A 24,538-nucleotide genomic window follows, 5' to 3' on the forward strand; every position below is an offset into this window, starting at 1 on the left:
GTAAAATGAGGCACGAGCTGCATGGACAACCTTTATGACACTTTTCAGCCCTTTAAAGGTGCTGTAAATGATTTTTTCATGGATAGGTATGCAAAAAATATCCCTGAAAGATATTAATGAAATAAGTGTCCTGAGATATCTCACGGTCTCTGTGACAGCTCTAGACTCTGTAAACAGCAAACAAAAAAAAGTGTCCGTGGGCAATGGCGCTTTCTGCCTGTCATTTTGCATGTTCTCATAGTATTGTAGTTGCAGCGAATTATTGAGGCATAATGTAGTTTTATGCCATGTTGTTCATAACAGTTGTCAGTTGAGGGCACTATTTTGCTGCTTTTGTTTATAACAACCATTTCTGCCCTCATTTAAGCTTATTTTGGTATCTTTGGAGTGAGGGGTATTGGAAAGAGGCTAATTCAACAGCTCAGTGTTGTGGAAGTAGAATGGCTGAAATCGCTTACAGCACCTTTAAGTTTTTTTTTGTTTTTTTTTTCAATTTGGAATGTCCAATTCCCAATGTGCTTTTAAGTCCTTGTGGTTGCGTAGTGATTTGCCTCAGTCCGGGTGGCGGAGTACGAATCCCAGTTGCCTCCGCGTCTGAGACCGTCAACCCACGCATCTTATCACCTGGCTTGTTGAGCACGTTGCCATGGAGACATAGCGTGTGTGGAGGCTTCACGCCATCCACCGCGGCAACCACGCTCTACTCACCACGCGCCCCACCGAGAACGCCCCACATTATAGCGATCATGAGGAGTTTACCCCATGTGACTCTACCCTCCCTAGCAACCGGGCCAATTTGGTTGCTTAGGAGACCTGGCTGGAGTCACTCAGCACGCCCTGGGATTCGAACTAGCGAGCTAGTGAACTCCAGGGGTGGTAGCCAGTGTATTTTACCACTGAGCTACCCAGGCCCCCAGCACCTTTACGTTTTAAAGTGAGTCCCCTTCAACTACCATTGTATTGAAATCAGTGAACGGGACATCTTTTTGTGTTCCCTATGCAGAAGAAAAGTCATAATAGTTTGGGATGACATGGTGCTGCAAAAATTTGGGTGAACTATTCCTTAAACAATGGTTGTTGAATTTATAATGTTGGGAAACATACTGTAACTGTAATTTTCACTCTGCCCTAACAGACTACGGGTTCTTGTCGGAATGGATACAATTCCTCTCGTTCATCATATTATTAATTGTTTTGATTAGGCTATTACAAAATCCTAATACTTATTATATGAACCTAAAAATATTTTATTAGTTTGTGTGGGGAGTTACAATATAGAATGCCATTGTTTCTAAATATGTCTCTGTATGAAGCAGTTGTTGAGGTCATTGGGTCAGTTCTGCCACCTGGTCAGAGATCTCACTCCCAAACCCTACACTCACATGAACTTAGCTTCTCCACTCACAAGACAGCCAGCCCAACAGCTGTCTTTTACAATGAATATAATGCAATATCTGGCATCGTGCTTGTATAAAAATATTTAAAGCTGCAGCTCTCCAAAATAATGTTCGATTTCACACCAGAGTGCGTATTCAGCGCTCTTTGCATTCTTTGGGTGGATTTGGGTCGAAGTTACATGGAAAGGCAGATCTCTGCATTCTTTTGGTTTATCATAATCTCTATTAGGACACATCTCTAGTGGTTAAGAGTCTGTTTTAACTGCAATTGTTCAATTTGTCTTGGAATGAACTTCCTAAATAGGCAGGACACACATACCAGCTTTTGACATTTAAGAGCATTCGCATAAACATTTTTACAGTTTATGACACAACCCAGATTTTGTGGCTTTGCAAGAGATGTATCTAAATGTGAATGGAATGACACCATCCCTTATGGGATTTTCTGTTCTCCATATTTTGTTTCCAAACTTGGTCAAGACTCTTTAAGAGTCATGAATATCTGCCACTGACCTCTCAAATTCCTTATTAACAAAAGAAAATAATTGTAGGAAAATAGCATATATTAAAGCACTGCAACATGATTCAAGGGACAGTAATAATGATTTAATCAATGCGTCAAAATAAAACAGATTGTTTGCCAATAACACTTAGCAGTTCAGTTTTAGCAGTAAACTAATGATTTGTTCCCCTAAGGCATGAAAATATCTTATAAAAAATAACACAATTATGAACAGACAGAACAAATCAGTAATACCACAAGACTGCTTTAGACCAATATATTAAAGTAAATAAAAAATGTATTTAAAAAATGGTTTTCTCAAACATTCAAACATTTCTGCTTTTTACTGCAACAAACCAATCGATTCTTTCAACAGAACCTGTGATAAGTACATAAATGCAGTTCTAAAGCATCAACCACTGAGAAAACCTCTTTTGTATAAAGAAAGAGGGAGATATACCTTTTAAACTGCATATGGGATGTGTAGCATCCTTTATGGCCAAGCTCTTTAAAAGCCCAGATGGGAGACGAGTCCTCTTGAATGGGATCAACACTGGGTCGAGCACACATTAAGGGCACAAACTCAGACAGGATGGTATGCTTTACAAAAACATGAGTTTTCCCCAAAGATGTTTTAGTGCTTTCCTCACCGATAGAGACTGAGCTCCCTGTGAATAGTTCCCAAGACGTTCGAAAATCTCGGGAATGATTCCACATGCAGTCCTGTGGGACCCAAATGTCAGAATTGGTCCAGTCTAAGGCATGTAGTCCCAGTAAATCCTTTCTGTTTCAAAACCAAACAGTGGCCTTTGCTTTATCTTGCTCAAGCACTGTGGGTGAGAAAACAAATTACGTTAACAACTCATACTGTATGATATTATCCAGCAACTTTTTAACAAAACATTGCAAAAAATTGCTTGACATGAACTACTTTAGTTTCAGATTGTTAATACTTTTGTTTCTGATTGATACGATGATACGACGGTGGTAGGTCTGATCACTGACAATGATGGAACAGCCTACAGAGAGGAGGTGCACACCCTGACACACTGGTGCCAGGAGCACAACCTCTCCCTCAGCGTCAACAAGACAAAGGAGCTTGTGGTGGACTTCAGAAGAAAAGACAGAGAACACAGTCCAATCACCATCAATGGAGCACCAGTGGAGAGAGTCAGCAGCTTCAAGTTCCTGGGTGTCCACATCACTGAGGAACTCACATGGTCCATCCACACTGAGGCTGTTGTGAAGAAGGCTCACCAGCACCTCTTCTTCCTGAGACGGCTGAGGAAGTTTGGAATGAACTACCACATCCTCACACTGTTCTACACTGCTCTCACTTCTACCCATCAAGCAGGCGGTATCATAGCATCAGGACCCGCACCAGCCGACTTCATGACAGCTTCTTACACCAAGCGATCAGACTATTGAACTCTTGATCTCTCATGATCAATACACATCAGCACTACATTTTATTAGTCTCACACTGGACTCTCATACTTTATACTTTCTCTTTATAACACACTGGCAACTGACTATCAACCAACAGCCTGAATGTCAATACAACACCTTACTGTATATTTATTCCCAACTGATTACTTGGGGGGGGGTACTGTGTATTTTTATTGTATACTGTGCATTTTATACTGTGTATATTGTATACTGTATATTGTATATTATTAGTTGTATATTGTGCTATGTGTAAATTAGATGTTTATTGTAGATTCGTCCATGTCTCATCACTGTCATGACTGCTATGTTGCTCGGAACCGCACCCAAGACTTTCACCCACTTGATGGTTAATTGACAACTCTATGGTTGAGTGACAATAAAAGTGATTTGATTTTGGGAAGTCGACCATGTCCTTCGGAGTGACGTGCTACACTCTAAAATATTTAGTCTGGAAACTTGGGCCTAATGTGTTAACATCTATATAAACTGGTTTTACTCAAGTCAAAATATTATTAATAAGACTGAATCAACCTGCATACATTAGGTTACACCAGCAAAACTAATTTTAAAAGGTCTGCACATTTTCACTTGTTACAGTGTACGCTTCATCTAAAACTAATTTAAACAGCTTTGTGCTAACTGTTTTATAAGTATTATGCATATAGCTTTTATGACCTCATATTAATTGAGAGACAACATGGAATATTTGAAAATATTCATCTGTAACACAATGATTTAATAAGACTAATTAAAATGAAGTATTGAAGTCAAAAAGGTGATTAAAGCAGTAAAAAAAAAACGTGTTACCTCAAATAAGAGATACACTTTCTCTTATTCAACCATATAAATAATAACCTAAAATCTTTATGTTGATCATGAACACGTTATGTATCAAAGGGTTAGTTCACCCAAAAATGAAAATTCTCTCATCATTTACTCACCCTGATGTGTATGACTTTCCTTCTTCAGCAGAACACAAACAAAGATTTTTATCTTGATAATATATCTCAGCTCTGTAGGTCCATACAATGCAAGTGAATGTTGATCAGACCTTTGAAGCTCCAAAAGGACATAAAAGCAGCATAAAAATAATCCATATGACATCAGAAGTGATATAATAGGTGTGGGTGAGAAACAGAACTCTATTTAAGTCCCTTTTTACTCTAAATCTCCACTTTAAATTTCACTTTCAGATGTGTAAGTGAAACTAAACAGGCACCACATGTGACTTTCAGATGTAAAAGTTAAAGTGGAGATTTAGAATAAAAAAAGGACTTAAATTTGATCTGTTTCTCACCCACTCCTATTATATTGGTTCGGAAGGTCATATATTGTCACTGGAATCTTATGGATTACTTAACCGGTAATATCGTTCCAATTTTTTTTTTTTTTTCATGAAACCAAACACCAAAGAGTTTATTATTATTACAGTAAATGTTCAGAATTTCACCACTTCCTGTTACGCAAAAAATGTGGCTTCTCTCTTTTTAGTAGAATATAAGCATGCACTTTGATTCTGCAGGACACCGCTAGTTTAAAAACCAATGTTAAAAAAATCACAAATCATTCGTGCCACAGAAGGTGTTAGTTCACACGTGCCCATGCAATGTGTGTGTTTATGCAGGAGAGAGAGATTTAGGCTATGAATTGATTTGGTGGTCAAATTAATATATAAATTAATTTTGTGGATATATTTAATATTAATAATACATTTAATGAAAAGACGTTAGTTTATATAGGCTTCTGTATACAATGTTTGTTATGATTTCTTTCCTGAAAATTCCCCAACTGAAAATGTAATCGCTTGTTTTTGCTTATTTTGGGTGAGGCAAGTCCCTAATTTTGAGCTTGTTTTTCCAAAACAGGTGCCTTGTTTTTCTTGTGAGATCTGAAAACACTGCAAATGGTATTTCACCCGCCCTCAGCACAGAGTACTGTCATTTTAAAAAGAACATTATTAACCATTCTTTTATTTAATTCTAACCGGTTAGCATTTGGAAAGGAGGCTGAGGAACGCCGCAACCAGAACGAAAAAATACTGTTTCTGCTCGAAACGAACCGAAATGTAAAACATTTCGTTTTTAGTCCCCGATCCAAAAAATACAAATGCTGTACACTGTAAAAATCAGTCCCCTGCAAGTGTTACCTTATGGAGCAATTTCTACCTGTTCTAACCCTTAAAATTAGTTTTACCCTAATGTATTCAGGTTGATTAAGTGATGATAAATATTAAATAATATTTTTGATATGAATTAAAACATTTAATTTACATGTTACCATATGAAGCACATTTTATAGGTTGTCTTAAATCAAAATAGAAACTCCATAATCTTGTCTCACCTGTGTCATAGATATCCACTGACCCATGGAAAGAAGCAGGCCAGCTAGGTGCCGGGATGCTACTTGGCTCCAACTCTGTCTTGATTCCATCTGTGCAGGTAGAGGGGCTACAAGACGCTCTGACACCGGGTAACAGAAGGGGGCTGAAGCGGGGGTCCAGAGCTGGGCTGTGAGCGTGATGGAGCACGTGGTGGGTGTGGGAATGTGGATGCGGGTGCTGTGGATGAATGTGAGGGTACATCTCATGTACATGGGGATATCCCACTCCACTCTGGGCTCCCAGGCTGTAGTGCCAAGAGTCAGTAAGCGCAGAAGGAGGGGGCAGACCCGTCTGTGTGAGGTTGTGGTTGCTCCAGAGGCCAGTGTCTGCAGGGTGGAAAGCAGGGGTGTGGGGGAAGTCAGGGTGAGAGGAGGGGACACACGGGCTGGTCTGAGATGGGTAGCCACACGCCCACAGGGATGATGATATAGAGCCACACTGACCCTCAGAGTGGGATCCTCCATCTGGAAAATGCAATGAACCAATCTGTTCCAAAGCTCCACAATATATAGACATTTGAGATACACAGTTTATAGTTGAGCAAGGAGGTATGAGCAGTATTGTGTATCAACAGCCCTTATTTGTTACTGTATTCACAATATGCATGGTCATATTGCTTGTATAAAATTGTTAACAAGTAACAAGTAGACATGCAATATTTATGGGAAGTTGATATGCCCTGCAGCGTTACATGCTCAGTCTAAAACTAATTACCAACAGACCAATATATCGGTTTTACCGATTGATCGGTGCAGATAGTTGAAACTCGGTTATCTGCAAAAATCTTTGCTGGTTTAAAAAAAATATTATTCTTTAGCTATTCTTCTGTGGCTAGCACTGGGGGATTCTACAGTTAGAACACATTGGTTTTGCAATATAACAGTAGCCTCTAGAGTTGTAATTAGAACAATAACGTGGGGATTTGCTATATCTAGATCTTTTATAATTGGCTATATTCAGCCATATTTTTATCCTCACTTCAATGCATATTTTGTTATTTTGATTAAATAATCAAGTGTTCTAAATTGAAGCGAGGGCATGTAAAGACACATGCAACTACCGTTATATGGAAACTTGCCCTGTCAACACATACATCGTGTCTCCAACTTCATATCTTGTGAATAATAATAATAAATCTTATTCATCATTAAATCTCATCAGGTGAAATATCTTCAGGTATACACAAAACCCTTCATCTGGTGAATATAGGCTTAATTTGCATTAATGGAGCCAAGTCTCTGTCATTTCAAAATAAGAGTCCCTGTTGTGTTTCGGGCTTGCTTACAGTTACAAGTCCCACGTTATGCACCAAATCTTCATTTTTTCAGGTTGGTTGAACAATGAACTGAATTTTGGTTGAATAATAAACTGCATATTTATTCATTTTGTAGTGTCTATGTTGGTGCCCGTCAAAGACTTTTTAACATTCTATACAGTAAATCGATTTTTAAAACTATTGGCCAATTAATTGGATATCTGCCTTTTTCACCACCTTAGTTATCGGTATCGGCTGACCTCTACTGGTCCATCCGCACGGAATATTTATGCTTTTAAAATTAGCATTTAAAATGAACTAGTGATGGAAACCTTTCAACTGGTAACAGTCACAGCACCAAAAAAAATATACTTTCACTTACAGATCTATATCCATTTTAACCAAAAACCTTTTATGTCCCTGATATGTAAACAAAAACATCACAGCCACTTTATCGAGTATTTTAGCACAGCTGGAATGCTGTACTGACCAATTAACTATCCTAATAGTACAGTGTAAAGTGAATCCTTTTTCATTTGCGTAAACTAAAACGATCTAATTAGTACAAATATTGCATTTTTAGGATGACAAATATTGTAGGTTCTTAAATGGTACATTATTGTCTTCTCCTACCTTTCCATGGTCCTCCCGAGTGAAGCTTGCTGGTCTTCGCTTCATTAGTGAAGGCACTGGGCTGGCTCAAAGCACGGGAGAAATGTTCATCCACTACGTCCCCAATGTCCCCGCGGAAATAGGTGAACACCACACACCTGGAACTCAAGTACTCGGCCTCAGCAGGCTGCGTCTCCTTACAGCGCTCCTCTTCCCCGGGATTCTGCTCCTCCTCACTGTGGAGCTCGGGCACAGAACGGGGCTTCACGGCTCCCTGCTGCTTGTTCTGGCCACAGTGAAGCTCCTCAGAATCCTGCATCCTGCTGTAGGCACCAAACTTCTTCTGCTGGAAGACAAAAACAGTTCAAAGTTAATTGTGAGGAGTAACTAGTCAGGGGTTAAAAGCTACAGCACACACATTCTCCATCTGGTGTTCGACCAAAATAGATTGTTGGGGATTGTCTGTGAGTTGATGGCCTGGTGCCCACACTTGGCATATTAGTGGGACGTTGATTTACGCGGATAAAGCTTTCCGTATGAGGGCCTACATAAACACGTTCACTTGTAATTCACAGCTTGGAATTTGAAGAATTTTAGATCATATGTCACAATATAACATTATATTGTACTTTTAGCATTAAGTAGCATTGCATTCAAATACTAACTACATATGTAGCCTACACTACCAGTCAAAAGTCTTTAGCTTCTTGAAAGAAGACACTATTTTTAAACAGTATTGAAATCCCATGTATGCTGGACACCTGTTGGATGCTTTTTCTTTACTATTCAGTCCAACTTATCCATTTCAAATATTTTCAAATATAACTAGAATTTAATTTTTATAAAAATGACACAAAGTATACTTGTATACCAAACTGATTTCAAACATTTAAGCATAAATATGTGCTTTTGAGATAATGAGAAAAATATATTTAGTCTACATAATGAAGTGTGTCCAAACTTTTTACTGTTAGTGTTGCATGCCATAATATGAAGACCATACATTAAGCAAGCAAATATTTAGTCTCATAATATCACTCATATTTACCATTATATAAATAATGTCATATATCCCCACTATTCTTTTAAAATCATCTTAACACAAGATTTGAAAGATCCTACCTGCTGATGGTAGTATGCAGCTTTGTAGGCTGCTGCTGCCGCCGCCGCTGCTGATGTCGCGGGCAAGTAATGATGAGCCCCATAACTCTGATGATACATAACATCCAAACAACTCATTGGAGACGCTTACTCGAGCTCAAGAGGATCTTCAGAAACACGGCTTTCTCAACCACACATAAACACTCGTGCCATCATTCTCCCCCTTTATAAACCTGAGCGTTGACAAAAGCGCCGCAGTTTGCACAAAGAAATATTAGCATAAAAACAAAAGTGTCCTATTCGGGGTTTCACCACCTACAGACAGACAGCGGATCAAAACAGAGGGACAGACGCGAGTGGCTCCGCGAAATGCGCTCTAAAGTTTCAGGAGCGTCGCTGATTGGTGGGAAGTTTGGAGCGCTGCGCTCTGATTGGTGCAATCAGGTCTCCGCTGAATAAGCAGAGACAAATATTCATAAACGTATAATCCGCCAGTCTTCGGCTAATAGATACACACTACTTCTTTTAAGAGCTGAAAAAGATAATTTTAACAAAAATGGTTGGTTGGAAGGCAATAGTAAGGTTATCGTACCTTGATTTGCAATACAGCTTTGAAATTTTTTTTTTATTATTATTTATTTATTTATTTATTTTATTTAGTTACATTCTGTGCTGTACGAAAATAATAAGTTTCTGTTACGCTGGTAATATAAGTTATTCGCTGGAGGGAACATTGTAAAAAAAAAAATAATAATAATAATAAAAAGATATGTCCTTTCCTCTTACTGTAATTAGCAATGTTTTGGATAGATTTGCATAGGTATGTGCTGCCACCTGCTGTAGGTCTGTAGGCCTGATAAAAATAGATCATTACAGTTTATGCAGGGGTGTAAAAAGTAATAAGTGAAAGTATGAATACTGAGTGGAAATTTTGCTCAATTAAAAGTCCAAGTATCTAACCAAAAACATACTTGAGTGAAAGTAAAAAAAAAAATAAAAAAAAATAAAAAAAGTATTCACATTAAAATGTACTTAAGTATTAAAAAAGTAAAAAGTAAAAATGCTGTTGTTAAATTCGACTGGTTTGTTAAGTCGCCTTTTTACTGTCTCTGACATTCGCGACCTGGTCAAAGAATCATGTTGCAATAACTACATTTTTGCAAAATGATTTTTATGTGGCCTGTTGTATGTAACACAGCAATTTCCTGGTGGAGTGAACACTAGAGGCGCTAAAACAACAATGACTTTTATTTACTTTCACACAAATCACGAGAAAAATGGCAGATTATCAGTTCATAAACACTTTTCAAGGAAGTTAGTAATGTATTAATATTTACTCAGGTTCCATTCGTGACTCCACACAGCTGCCATGCGACGCTGCATTTGAAATGACTGACCTCTAGTCTGTCATCTGTCGTATGTCGGATGCAGTAAAAGAGCAGCTTCAGTCCAGTAAGATGAAAGAAAATGATCTGCAAAAATGTAGTCAGTACTTTTCAATTTTAAATAAAATTGTAAGGAGTAAAAAGTACTATTTTTTCTTTGGAAATGTAATTAAGTAAAAGTATTCTGTAATAATTGCACTCGTGTAAACAAATCCCAAAAAATAATACTTAAGTATTTTTACTCAATTATTTTACACCCCAGAGTTTATGTATAGGTTAGGTTTAAGCCTGAGGTTTTTTACAAGGCTGCAGTTGTTCATATTTGGTTCCCAGATACATGTTAGGGAACTCATTTCACAATTTTACATATTTTACATACTATACATGTGAGTAATCATTCGTTTTGTACATGACAGCATGACTGGGTTCAAAGTGTGCCTATGTTGTTGTTTTTACGTTAACAATACTGTCTTTCGGGGCCTGGGTAGCTCAGCGAGTACTGACGCTGACTACCACCCCTGGAGTCGCGAGTTCGAATCCAGGGCGTGCTGAGTGACTCCAGCCAGGTCTCCTAAGCAACCAAATTGGCCCGGTTGCTAGGGAGGGTAGTGTCACATGGGGTAACCTCCTCGTGGTCGCTATAATGTGGTTCGCTCTCGGTGGGGCACGTGGTGAGTTGAGCGTGGATGAATAGCGTGAAGCCTCCACATGCACTATATCTCCACGGTAATGCGCACACCAAGGATTGACGGTCTCAGATGCAGAGGCAACTGAGATTTGTCTTCCACCACCCAGACTGAGGCGAGTCACTACGCCACCACGAGGACTTAGAGCAGATTGGGAATTGGGCATTCCAAACTGGGGAGAAAAGGGGATAAAAAAAACAAACAAAAAAACAATATTGTCTTTCAATATTTTAAGAATATTTTTCAGTTTAGAGATTTTACAATTACTAGGCACACTGTAAAAAACGAATTGTTGAGCAAACATGATTCAGTAAATTTCTGAATTCTCTCAGTTCTAACTTCTTGTTCAGCCAATTCACAATTAGTGAACTTTCGTTTTGTCACCATTCCAAATACTTTTCCATGAAGTTAACTGCAGTCGTTGCCTCTGAAGAGAGGTGTGTCTTGCATGCAATGCAAGTACATACAGTACAACTGTTTGACATAGACACACAATAGACCTCAACCCTTAACACACAAACTTCAATAATGGTGGCAATCAACAAACGTCATTAAGTTAAAAGATGGGCTCCTAACATCAGAATCAGAATCAGAATCAGATTGAGCTTTATTGCCAAGTATGCTTACACATACAAGGAATTTGTCTTGGTGACAGGAGCTTCCAGTGTACAACAATACAAAAACAATACAAAAACAGCAGCAAGATATAGATAATAAAAAAAATACAAAATAGTTATACACATACGTACAGACACACACATACATACATACACACATCACCACACAATAACTGACTAACAGTGGCAACAAAAAACAACACCAAAAAGAAAGTCAGCGTTAAGAAAAAAATTATCCTACAACAATAATTTGATGTAAATTTGTGACTAATTTATTTAATAATTTAATCATGTTGCAGTGCATGCAATTGTTCGTTCAAACAACTCTATTAGGCTAGTTGGGACAACATTTGGGGGAATATTGTTGGTCTAACGTGTTTTTATGTAGATGCAAAGTAATTAACATTTAGCAGTATCTGACTAAAAAAAACATAAGCTGGATAAAATGCAATTTCATTTTTACAAGCTGCAATATTAATGTAATAGACTGACAATTTTATGAATTATAACCGATCAGGATTTCCTAATTAAAAAGTATCATGGAAAGAGTTATTTCATGATTCCGGTCTATTATAAAGCATTGTTTATCATCATTCTTTTTTCAACCAGTGATAGACAACATAATTCACAGCAACAAAATCAAGCACTTTTTAAATTTTTTTGAACTTCTTTGCATAAAACCTATTTTCATCTTTAGACCCGAGCAGTGCCAGTGTATATCCATTGTGACAAATCCAATCTAATACAATGCGGAACAGTTTAGAAAAGGCAGTATCGTTTTTTATTTTATTAATTTGCTCTGCCCCGCCATGTTCCCAGCTGTTGTTTGATGTAATCTACTCCTGTGGAGACAGTGTGCTAAACATTTGATCACAAATGATTGTTCACTTTGATGATGAGACACAATGCAGAAGGATATGTGAATAATTCAATGGTGTTGCGGTACAAAGTTTATGGAAAATCTAGGGCACACTGAGTCTTTCAGTCACTCACACACACACACACACAGAGAGAGAGAGAGAGAGAGAGAGAGCATTCAATACAAGTTAATCCGACAGGCCGACTCAGCACAGTGACTTTTTCTCCCTTTGCTCCACTTTCCTCTAATAAGACACTGTGATATTTCCGATCATGTTTTTATGAGGTGGGATGAACATTTGAGCAGGAAAGAGGAATTAGTTCTCTCTCACTCTTTTTTTCTCTCTTTCTCTTGCCTCACAGCTCACAAAAGGATGCTTCAAAGGCCAACCCTGTGGCTTGGTGCTCCATAAGAAGCTTCTGATATATTGTAAAATTCCACTGGCACACATTTGATCAAAATCCCCCATGTGGTGGGGTCATTTTACTTGAGATCAAAGTACACCATGCGGCTGACACCATACAGCAGCTCGAATGGGGAGAAACCTGTGGAGGCTTGCGGGACCTCTCGGACTGCAAATAATAGGGGATCAAGCCACTTATCCCAGTTTCTATTGTCCTTGTGCACGAATGTACGAATCATGTTTTTTTAAGGTTTTATTTAACCGTTCCACCAACCCATCCGTTTGTGGGTGGTAAACACTGGTACGAATCAATTTAATACCTAACAATTCATATAGTTCGTGTAGTGTTTGTGACATAAAGGTAGTGCCTTGATCAGTGAGGATTTCTTTTGGAATACCCATTTGGGAGATAATTCTGAAGAGTGCCTCCGCAACACAACATGCTGAGATGTTGCGCAGGGGCACTGCTTCCTGATATCGTTGCATAATTCATCAGAACTAATACAAAGCGATGCCCATGTTTGGTCCGTTCTAATGGCCCAACGAGGTCCATGGCAATTTTTTTGAAGGGGACCTCGATTAGCAGTAGAGGGAGCAATGGTGCTTTTGAGGTGGCCGGTGAATTCACCAACTGACACCACACACCACTTGCGAACGTACCCATGAATGCCTGGCCAAAAAAAACAGGCCATTATTCGATTGAGTGTTTTTTCGTGCCCTAGTTGGCCAGCCATTAGATTATGGTGAGCCACCTGGAAGAGGGTTTCCCAACAGCTCTTCAGTACTAACAATTGGGTTGTATTTTCTTTTGTTTGAGTGTCCTGCGTCACTCGATACAACTTATCTTTGATAACTGAAAAATATGGGTATATGAGTGCGACATCAGGCCGGAGCTGTTGACCATCGATTACTCTCACTTGGTCAAACGCTTCTTTGAGAGACTCGTCACGTGACTGCTTTGGAGGGAAATCCTCTTCAGGGAATCTCCTGAGGACAGGAACTCTCTCCCTTTCATCATCATGATGCGGAGTATACATAGACAGCCCTGGCACCGCCTCTCCAGCCATAGCATCGCAAGTCACACACCAAGACAAAATTTTACAGGACACATTCACACATATTTCCCTTAATAGATTCTTAAAACCAGGCCAATTCATTCCCAAAATCAGTGGATGGGTGAGGTGGGAATTGACCTCGGTCTCTACTCTATACTATTTTCCTCTTAATATTATCTCAATGGTAACCACTGGATACCTGTGAATATCCCCGGGCACACACCGCACCCTCACCTGTTTATCCGTGCCCAATGCACCGTCTTGCACCAAGCATTGGTGAATGGAGGTTTGAGAACAGCCTGAATCCACCAACGTGTGGTATGTATCTCCTTTTAGACTCACCGGTATACGATACGCCCCTGTCCGATCGGGGTAGCCTGCGGAGTGTCAGGGATCCGGACCAGTGTCGCCACCTCCATTTCTGAGCACTGATCCTGTAAGTGTCCACCTTCCCCGCAGCCCCAACAGACCGGTCCAGTCCTCCCTACCTCACTTGTGGGGGCGGTCCCATCAACCTGTGGAGGAGAGCGAAGAGAGACAGGAGAGGTGGGGGACACAGATACAGGGAAGGACCCCTTAGTTCAGGGAAGGTGTTTGGGTAGGGTTCCTCCCCACCTCTGGGGAGCCGGAACAGGACGGAAAGGGGAGGGGTGAGAGGGCTTGATGCTGGGTCTGCTGGATGCTGGCGAGGGATTTGATAACTTCACCAGCGGTGAAGACTCCATAACAGCGTTGTCCTCGCCTTTCCCGGGTTTCGGCACAACTATGTAGGGACAGTTCTTTTGGCAATGGAGGAGTGAGGAGACAACAAAGCAGCACAAGCAAGTCTTTTATTTTCTGCCTTCAGGGTCTTGGATTTCATTAATGCACTCAATTCACATAGATTCACAACACTCAATAAGATAAGAGAAAAAACTCTGTAAATACACTCTGTAGTGTCGAGTTCGTGCTCTCAGGTCACTCTCTCTCTCCTGAACTGATGCGCTGGAGTGGCTTTTATGTCTCCCTCTGCCATCACTATAACAAGAGACAGGTGTTAGAGATAATTACAACCCAGGTGACGAGCCTTACAGCTCTCTCTCTCCCATAGACAGACACATGACCACGCCCCCATCACCACAACGAGTTGAAAAAGGCGATGTGAAACAGAAGATGTTAAACAGGAGATGTTAAACAGGTGAGACAATTGTGTCATGGTATATAAGGAGCCTCCAAAAACAGCCTAGCCCTTCAAGAGCAACGATAATTCGAGACTTGTCAATTTGCCAAAAAATGCTTCAGCAAATAATCCAGCACTTTGAGAACAATGTTCCCCAAAGGAAATTGGAAGGATTTTGGGCATTTCACCCTCTACAGTTCACAATATAGTTAAAAGATTCAAGGAATCTGGTCAAATCTCGGTGCATAAAGGGCAAGACGAAAACCATTTCTGAATGTACATGATCTCTGATCCCTCATAAGTCACTGTCTTAAAAAACATCATACATCTCTAATGGATATCATGAACATGGGCTTAGGATAACTTTATTAAACCTTTGTTAGTCAGCACCACTTGCCGCTACATCCACAGATGCAAGTGTGGTAATGGGGGGTATGGTCATGTGTCTGTCTGCAGGAGAGAGGGAGTGGTGTGGCTCGTCAAGCTGGTTGACATCATTTCTAACAGCTGTTTCTCATTACAGTGATAGCGGAGAGATGCCTTAAAAACAGCTGAACACGCCAGAAGAGGGAGAGAGAGAACAAGTGTGCAGCATTGGCAAACTGTTTACATTATGTGTTGAAGCTATTGAGTGTTTGTGAGAAGTTTATGTTTATTTTTGAGAGTGAATTATTGAACTGAGTGAAAACCCGAGAGAGTGTATCTGCTGCACAGAAGGCAAGAGAATAAAAGCCTTACCTGAAGCGTGTCACTGCTCCCCGTCTCCTCATTTTCCATACCCGAACCAGAAGGTCTCGTTACAGCAAGTTAAGACTTTACTATTCAAAGCAGAAGCCCTACATCAACACTGTCCAGAAGAGCTGCCGACTTCTCTGGGCTCGGCCTCACCTTAGATGGAAAGTACAACAGTGGAACTGTGTTTTTTGGTCCGAAGAGTCCACATTTCAAAACACAGCCGTCGTGTTCTCTGGGACAAAGAGGAAAAGGACCATCCAATCTGTTATTAGCGTCAGGTCCAAAAGCCAGTGTCTGTATGGGCCAGGGGTGTGTCAGTGCCCATGGCATGGGTAACTCGCACATCTTTGAGAACACCATGAATGCAGACAGATATGTAAAAATTTTGGAGCAACATATATTGCCATCCAGCACGTCTTTTCCAGGGATGTCCCTGCATTTTCCAGCAGGACAACTTCAAACCACATACTGCTCGGATTACAAGTGCATGGCTGTATAAACAGAGAGTCTGGGTGCTAGATTGGCCTGCAGTCCTGACCATCTCCAATTGAGAATGTGTGGTGCATTATGAAGCACGCCATCCGGAAACAAAGACCCCGTACAATTGTGCAGCTAAAGACCTACATAATGGATGACTGGGGGAAAATTCCACTTTCTAAACTTAACAAACTTGTGTTTTCAGTGCCCCAATGCTAAAGTGTTATTAGAAGAAATGGTGATGTTTCACAGTGGTAAACATTCGACTCGCCCAACTTTTTTGGAGCATGTTGCAATCATCTGATTTGAAATTACAGTACATTTTCAAAAAAACAATAAAATTCACAAGGTAAAACATCATATTATGTGTAGTTGTGGTACTTTCATTGCCTTGTTATTTCTACTCGTCAAATTGTTATTAGTCTTAAATTGCCCGTCTCAACTTTTTTGGAGCATGTTGCAATGATCTGATTTGAAATCACTGTACATTTTCAAAAAACAATGAAATTCACAAGGTAAAACATCATATTATGTGTAGTTGTAGAGCTTTCAATATAGCAAAGGGTGAATGTAATTTACAAATCACTCCTTTTTGTTTTTATTAGCATTTTTCATACTGTCCCATTTTCAGAATTGGGGTTGTATTTGCTGAGATCACAATGGAAGCTAAAGACAATAGGTCGACTTTATAGTTTTTGCAATGGCCGAAGCTGATAACAAGGAAATGTGATTTAGGCAGTGTTGGGTGTAATCTAACAACGACGTAGTTATTAATCATAATCAAAAAGTAGTGAAACGCATACAATTTCAATTCTTGTGATCAGACTGCAGTTACTGACCTTTTATTTAATTCATTTCATTATTTTAAAGTACATTACTTGGGTTACGCATATTTCTAAAATAATATTATTTATGTAGAGTACATTTAGAACATGAATTATGTCCCTAACAAGTCATTGTAAGGGAAAACAAGTGTGGCCAAGTGTATAACTTGTGAACAAGAATAAAATATAGACGTTATTTAGAAGTCATGGAGCGGTTTTTAGTTAAAAGTGTTTTAGAAAGTAAAATGTAAAAGTAAAGGTATTAGTAATGTGATTAATTTTTAATGGAGTAATCAGTAAAGTAATCTGATTACAATTAAATGGAAGTAATAGTACTTTGTAGTGGATTATTTTGGGGGTATCCTACACGGCTATACGACTTCATTAAGACAATTGAGATGTTCACCTTTATGATGAATTATTTATTTTTTCAGAATATTTAGTCAATTCACTAGAATCTTTGAAAACAGATATTGTAAATTGTCCATTGAAAAGGTTGTTGGTAGATTTTGGAACTGACACAAGGCACACTTTTATTTATTGCAATAGTCTCAAAATGGCAAAATATCATTGGAATTTCGGTTCATCACAAGACACAAGCAGGAATTCTTTTGTTATTTGGCCAGGTCCTCACACTAAAAAAATAAAAATCTACTTGTTGAAAAAAACCTGCGAGAAATAACAGAAAGTCAGTTGTGAATGAATGCATTTTTTTTTTTTTTTTTTTTTTAAGAATTTACTTTAATCGACATGCTGCTGTTTTACAGTTCTAATCATCTCATTAGTTGCATACGCAAGTGGTCGTTAGAATCCACACAGGAAGAAGCAGTCACAGGTGTGGCAGAAAACATACTGTAGACAGGTTGATGTATTGTGTAATCTAAATGCCATCACTTAAGCCCTTTGCGTTTGAGAATTTGCCTGCAGACAAAACCTGGGTCCAGAGGAACAGTGGCATTAACCCCCAATCAAATGCGAATTAGAGGCTCTGTCTTTGTAAGTGCTGTGTTAGTATATTAAATATCACTGTAAGAATGGAGATTACCTTGCATCAACAAAATCTACAGCATCAACAAAATCTGATCGACAAGATAAACTATACACCTATTCATCTGAAATCCTTCTAAATATCTCATGGTCTGCTGAATTTATACCTTTACTAATATGTTCTTATTATATGTGATGAGCATCCATGATGTAATGGTTAATTAATTAGCTATTAACTAATTTGGTTTACTATTTTAGTTTATAATTATTATTATTTATTTTTTTTTATAATTTTTTTTTTTTTTGTTGCTTAAATTGGATAAGTCAAATCTTTCCACATTCCACACATTCCATGAATTGTAGTGTTCCTTCATTCCTTGCATTTGTAGTCCATTCTCTGTGCGAGTTCTGCTTGAATGTCCTCTCTGCCTGTCCTCCAGATGGTTGTGCAGAAGTGTAGGCCAAAGGAGGTGACAAATCCCAAGGGCCTCGGAAAGACAGGATCACTAAAATGTTTATTCTTTGCTTCTCTACTTTGCTTTAGAGCTTACTCATATAGGTCAAAAGGTTTTCAGTACTCTGTCAGAAAAAACAAAAACAAAACAATTACTGATATTAGAGGGGATGTAGGCTATATCATATTAGATCATTAAAAGAATGTTCTGGGTTCAATACAAGTTAAGCTCAATCGTCAGCATTTGTAGCATAATATCGATTACCACACAAATTAGTTTTGACACGTCCCTCCTTTTCTTTAAAAAAAGCAAAAATCGAGATCAAATTGAGGCACTTACAATGGAAGTGAATGGGGGCCAATCCGTACACGTTAAAATAGTCAAAAGTATTTTATTTTTCAAACATATAAACATAAGATGTAAATAATATGTGTAACATGATCTTAGTGTGATAACATTACTTACTAAACATTTCTGCCTTTAAACCATTCACATCCATTGTAAATGCCTCATTGTAACCTCCATTTTTGCTTCTTTTTTTTTTTTTTTTTTAAAGAAAAGGAGGGATGTGTCGAAATTATTTTTTGTGGTGAACAACATTATGCCACAAATGTTGTCGACTGAGCTTAACTTGTTTTGAACCTGGAATATTCCTTTAATAATGAATCAAATTCAAATCTAATTTGTAATAGTTTTTAAAAAATTGTATGTATTATAATTATAATTAAACACTAAATGTGCTTGGATGAAAAAATTCAGAATATGGGGTGAAAACTTAATCATTATGTTACGTATTAAAAGTCACAAAAAATGGGTAGCTCAGTGGTAAAGACGCTGGCTACCACCCCTGGAGTTCGCTAGTTCGAATCTAGGGTGTGCTGAGTGACTCCAGCCATGTCTCCTAAGCAACCAAATTGGCCCGGTTGCTAGGGAGGGTGGAGTCACATGGGGTAACCTCCTTGTGCTATAATGTGGTTCGTTCTCAGTGGGGCACGTGGTGAGTTGAGCATGGTTGCCGTGGTGGATGGCGTGAAGCCTCCACACACGCTATGTCTCCATGGCAATGCGCTCAACAAGCCACGTGATAAGATGCACGGATTGACGGTCTCAGATGCGGAGGCAACTGAGATTAAGAGGACTTCAAAGCACATTGGGAATTGGGCATTCCAAATTGGGAGAAAAAGGGGAAAAATACCCCCCCCCCCCCCCCCCAAACAAAAGAACAGTATTAAGTATTAAGGCAAATCTTTTATGATACATTTACTATATGTAGTGTATGGGATGACATTGATGTGACCATTTGGAATTTTTTTTATAAACTATTCACTCTATATTAATTATGTTCAATACATTAAAACTACTAGGATTTATAATTTATAACTGCATTGAATATTTCAATTAAATTTGAATTTTCATTTTGTTATTAACCGTTGTGTTGTGTACACCAATTGTCAAAAGACATCTGTTTAAATTACTTTCTCTTTTCCCAATTTGTAATCTTGTATCCACCTTACTTATAACTGTTTGAATGTCTTCATGCCACGTAATGAGCCATACATTGTCTTAAATTAGAGGTCCATGTGAAATCCTGTCCTCCAGAGAACTATAATTCATAAGGTTCACCAGACTCAGAGAACACAGCAATATCTTTACCAGAACAAGGTAATAATGTGCATAACTACCCCTTCATATCCTGAGGCAGTGTTAGCAGTTATCTATATGACATCTGTGAAGCATAAGGTTTAATGGGGTTCAATATGTGTCATGGGCAGAATCAAAGAATGTAATTTCTTGGTGAAATTTAAAATCCCTCCCCAAGAAAAATGGTGAAATATGTCACTGAGGTCTTAATGGAAAGATCAACAAGCATGCCCTCGGACACAAAGATTCTCTTCACATTTTTAATTGTCTCATAAACAGTCCAGCTGCTTCAGACATCACATGGTCACACTTGTCCTGCATTACAAATTTGAATGTTAATTGCATGCGACTCTTAAAAAGAGACTAATTCCAGTTGGTTTGACCACCATGGAGCAGGTTCAGACATGGGCTTTTCATGTTAAATGGTCACCTTCATTACTGTCCATCCATTTTAATAAACTTACCATGCTATCTTAGGACCATCTTCAAATGGGCTAGGCCTACAAGCATCCCATAATTAGATGGCTCTGTTTTAAAAAAATATTGTCCTTTTGGCAAATTTGCTCACACTAGGGAGGGGAAAAAAATGACCAATTAATGTCATGATAAAAATTTCAAACACCGCAGAGACTGAGGCAATCACACTTATCTTTGCTCTTTGAATGTCACTGAAAATGTGATTTCATTGTCAAATAAATCACATAACGCCCTCCCTGTTTGACAGAGTCGTTAATTGTGAAGAGTTTTAAAAGGGACTTTTAGATTTGAGAGTTTCATTGTCTTGAGCATACTGATCAAGTCTTTCCATTATGTGTACATAATCTGATAGACAACTCATGATTCTGCATGTACTGTATACATTAATAGACACTGAATGTCATACAAGGAAATTTCTTGAGAAAACAATTGCTTTTCAAGCACACAATTGTTTTGTGATTAACCAGAACGATTCAGTCACAGGTTCTTTATTCTGCTGTGGCAGCACTTTAAGTAATTAAGAAAGAATGCAGCTAATTCTCATGCATCTCTGCCTGAATTGCTATAATTACACCCCTTGTACTGGAGCACTGTTATAGGCAGCATGCTGAAACACTGGCACACAAAGTCTGTCTAGACTTTGTCTATTTATGAAGGACTGTGTTGCCCTGTATGAAGGACTCGTCCTCCCAATGCCCTTCTTCCTTTAATGATTCTAATTCCCCATGCAAATACCATTCATTTGCCTCACTCAAATAATTCTGGCCTCAGTTTAACCTTGGGGCAGTAGTAACTAGGAGAAGACCTGCCACTGGGACCCCATTTTGTAAGTGTGCAGTACCTGAACGTTTCTAAGGCTGTCATTGTGTGGCACTGTCCATGCGTTAGACATATTTGGACTGATTAATTATGTGCTCATTAATGATGTGGTATGTGACATGCACTCATGCAGAATATGTAGCTGCACCTCCGTCTGTGTGTGTGTGTGTGTGTGTGTGTGTGTGTGTGTGTGTGTGTGTAAGGCAAACGCAACAGGGGTTACAATAATCTGACATTACCTATAGTCCCCTGTTGGCCTGGTGCAGTATGGCATGGGACGCTCTGATGGTGCATTCTTCCCAGGGGCAGATGGAGTGGAGTCAGTCATTCGATATATTAGCTCCCTGCTACTAGTCCAGAGCACTAGGGCAAAGCGCATTCATCACTGCAAAGATGTGCCTACTAAATCAGTGCAATGAGACCCATATTCGCCGCTCCTTGTTTGCATTCATCTATAACTCTGTCTAGTTAAAAGCCATGTCTGTTACACTAACATTATGGCATTAAAAATGTTTTTGACAGTGTGTGTTGAAGCTGATTAATTTACCAATGGATAATTCATTGTGTTGGTATCCACACTACCTTAAAGTAACAGTTCACCCAAAAATAAAAATTATTCATTTCATCATTTACTGCATAATTCACTGTAAATGTAAATTTTAACCACCAGACTGATCTCACCGTAAAATCGGAAACAATAGGTTGACTTTTCTTTAGCTAAAATTGGTCAGTGCTTACCGAAATGTAGGTGTTTGTTTCCCCTGTTAAAAACAATGTGCATTTACTTTTAAATTGTAAAATATGTAGATATAAGTTTAGCATGTTTTGTAAGATGACCCCCTACCTAGTTCAAGAAGAAGGTAACTTGTCCCAGCTGTCATCTGATTTTTATGAAATGTATAAAATACAATAAAAAAAAATGTTGCGACATCACCCGATTTTAGGGTTCCCCCACCTCTGAAATCTCAATTTAACCCCTGGAAATGCATATTTTAAAAACTGTACCCCCAGCCCCCAAACCTAAACCTGACCATCAGTGGAGCAAAAAATAAATAAATAAATAAATGTTAGAGGGGAAAATGCAACCTCCGAATTACATTTGTCACTGATTATGCAACTGTGATTACTTCCAAGTTTCAATGCAGGATCTGAACCCATGTCTCTCACACTGCTGACACAACATGCTTCCAGTCACGCCACAAAGAAAGGTAAACACGCTGGAGCCGATGCAAACATGTCTGATAGGAAATGGCACTTGTAAGTGAGTCAGTATAATGTGGCTGATCCAAGGGTACTAGAAGTGTCGGAAATAACTTACCGACCTCCTGTGTGATCATGTTGAAGATTTTCAAGTTAAGGTTATCAGTGAATAAAGACTTAAATTTCAATCTTTTCCTTACACAAAGCTATCATACTCCTTCTGAAGACTTGAAATATGGTGTAGAGGTCTGCATTCCCTCGGAACTCCCGCAGGGCCAGCGGGACCCGATTAGATTTCTTGCGGCGCGGGACAAAATTTCTGAGTTGAATGCAGGAACGGACAGTACTTCCAATGAGTTGTGTGTGGGAGCGGGCCAGAAAAGTGCCTGAAAATCCAATGTGGATATCTTTTTTATGTTATTCATTAATGAATGTAAAAAATACATATATATTATTTTATTTTACAATAATATTAAAACCATTTTTTGATAACAATAAACAAATGCAATACAATGTACAAATATGCACACAGCATATGCATCAAATTATCCAATATTTATAGCAGGATATGCAGTTAGTCAAAGGGGCTTTAGAAGAATGGCAGAGTAGGCGTGGACACACTGTGTCATCAAAAAATTTGAAACTTGGACTAGAAAATGGTCAATTTAGTGTTAAGGGAAGTAAGATCGGCATCATGTCATGTGTCATCCAATAAAAGCATTAAAAGAAAAAGAAAATGTTCTTTGTGTACACTTGTTGTCTATTTGTATGGCCTTTGCCCTTTGTGGAAAACAAATGCGGGGTTGCAGGAACTGGAGTGGTCGGGAAGAAAATAATTGCAGGCAGAGAGCGGGTGAACATAGAGTAAAATTCAGCTGTAGCATTTGGGTGCAAGATAGAAACTTGTGGGTGCGGGCAGTGTGGGATGGAAAAAAACAGTCCAGTGCAGTCCTCTTATATGGTGCACCAGTCATATGAACTACTTTTATTATGTTTTATAGTACTGTATTATCCTTTTTTGGTGCTTAACAGCTCCTGGTCACCAACCACTTTCATTGTATGGAAGAAAGCAGCTTGGACATTGTGCTAAAGTCTCCTTTTCTGTTCCACAGAAGGGAAATAAAGTCATACTGGTATGGAACAACATGAGGGTGAGTACAGAATTGACAGAATTTTCATTTTGGGGTGAACTATCTTAGATAGTTAGTAGATAAATATTTATATTGATAACACATTGCACTGTACTTTAAAGTAAAATGATAAGCAGTGAATTCTGGAACAGTGCATCTCCTCTAAACATTAACACAATAACAGACACAGTATCTAATTACACCGATGAGATATCTTATTTTATATTACTGTCTGGAAACATAGTTAGCACGTTAACATTAAACGTCTGCTAGCCTCAGGCATCTCCACGAACAGAGCAAGATAGATAAATGTTGCGGCGAATTCTCTGCGGGACTTCTCAGAATGCGCCGCCCCGGAACAGATTCTCTCTTATATGAAATGGAAATTTTAATATACTTTAAAGACACCCTCTATAGCAAATCAAATTGTAGTTTTGTCTCATTATTGCATGCTAGAATTGTTCTGTGCTCATGGAACAAGATTGATCACCAGTGGGGTTATTACCATTAGCACATTTAGTGCTAGTCCCTGTAGCCAATCTTGCTGATTGTAGGAAAACATCTCTCTAATAACCTTAACGAGAATAATGCCCCAGGATGCGCTGTGTCCTCCTTAGAGAGAGGGTATAATGTGCTTTGGGCGACACATGCGCTATCCCTTCCAAAGTCACCCGCACTCGTTGGCTCAGTCTTCTTTGCTTTGGGGCAGTAATCTCCTGCCCTCACTGTGTGTGCCTGCTCCACTTTACCATATGATGAGCATTACACCCACAAGGAACCAACTGAGCTACAAATTGTTCAGATGGATGGAGCGTAAAATTGATAAAAATATTACATTTTACCATAGACAATGATATGGCATCTACCCTGCAGTAAAGTCCACTGGAGTGATGGATATAGGAAATAAAAAGGCTTTGTTTATTTTGCAAGATG

General features: G+C 38.8%; 1 protein-coding gene across 2 annotated transcripts; it reads right to left on the reverse strand.

Moving 5' to 3' along the window:
- Positions 1 to 1,989: 1,989 nt before the first annotated feature.
- On the reverse strand, positions 1,990 to 9,035 carry LOC127448563 (transcription cofactor vestigial-like protein 3). 2 transcript variants are annotated; one of them, XM_051711201.1, is made up of 4 exons: positions 8,718 to 9,035; positions 7,617 to 7,938; positions 5,689 to 6,192; positions 1,990 to 2,729 (listed from the first exon to the last, which is right to left on the reverse strand). In XM_051711201.1, the coding sequence occupies exons 1-4, from the start codon at positions 8,832 to 8,834 to the stop codon at positions 2,689 to 2,691; spliced, it is 984 nt and encodes a 327-aa protein (XP_051567161.1). In that variant the 5' UTR covers positions 8,835 to 9,035; the 3' UTR covers positions 1,990 to 2,688. The 2 variants fall into 2 exon arrangements, with proteins under 2 accessions (XP_051567161.1, XP_051567160.1); XM_051711200.1 differs by having other exon boundaries at positions 7,617 to 7,941.
- Between the last annotated feature and the right edge of the window lie 15,503 nt (positions 9,036 to 24,538).

This window comes from Myxocyprinus asiaticus, chromosome 11 (assembly GCF_019703515.2).
Source record: "Myxocyprinus asiaticus isolate MX2 ecotype Aquarium Trade chromosome 11, UBuf_Myxa_2, whole genome shotgun sequence".
NCBI lineage: Eukaryota > Metazoa > Chordata > Actinopteri > Cypriniformes > Catostomidae > Myxocyprinus > Myxocyprinus asiaticus.

Coding starts and splice junctions, on each gene's coding strand:
- LOC127448563 (XM_051711200.1), bottom strand. CDS start 8,834: ATGAGTTGTTTGGATGTTATGTATCATCAGAGTTATGGGGCTCATCAT. Junction 6,193..7,616: donor CTCGGGAGGACCATGGAAAG/GTAGGAGAAGAC, acceptor TGCATTTTCCAG/ATGGAGGATCCCACTCTGAG. Junction 2,730..5,688: donor AGTGGATATCTATGACACAG/GTGAGACAAGAT, acceptor TCTCACCCACAG/TGCTTGAGCAAGATAAAGCA.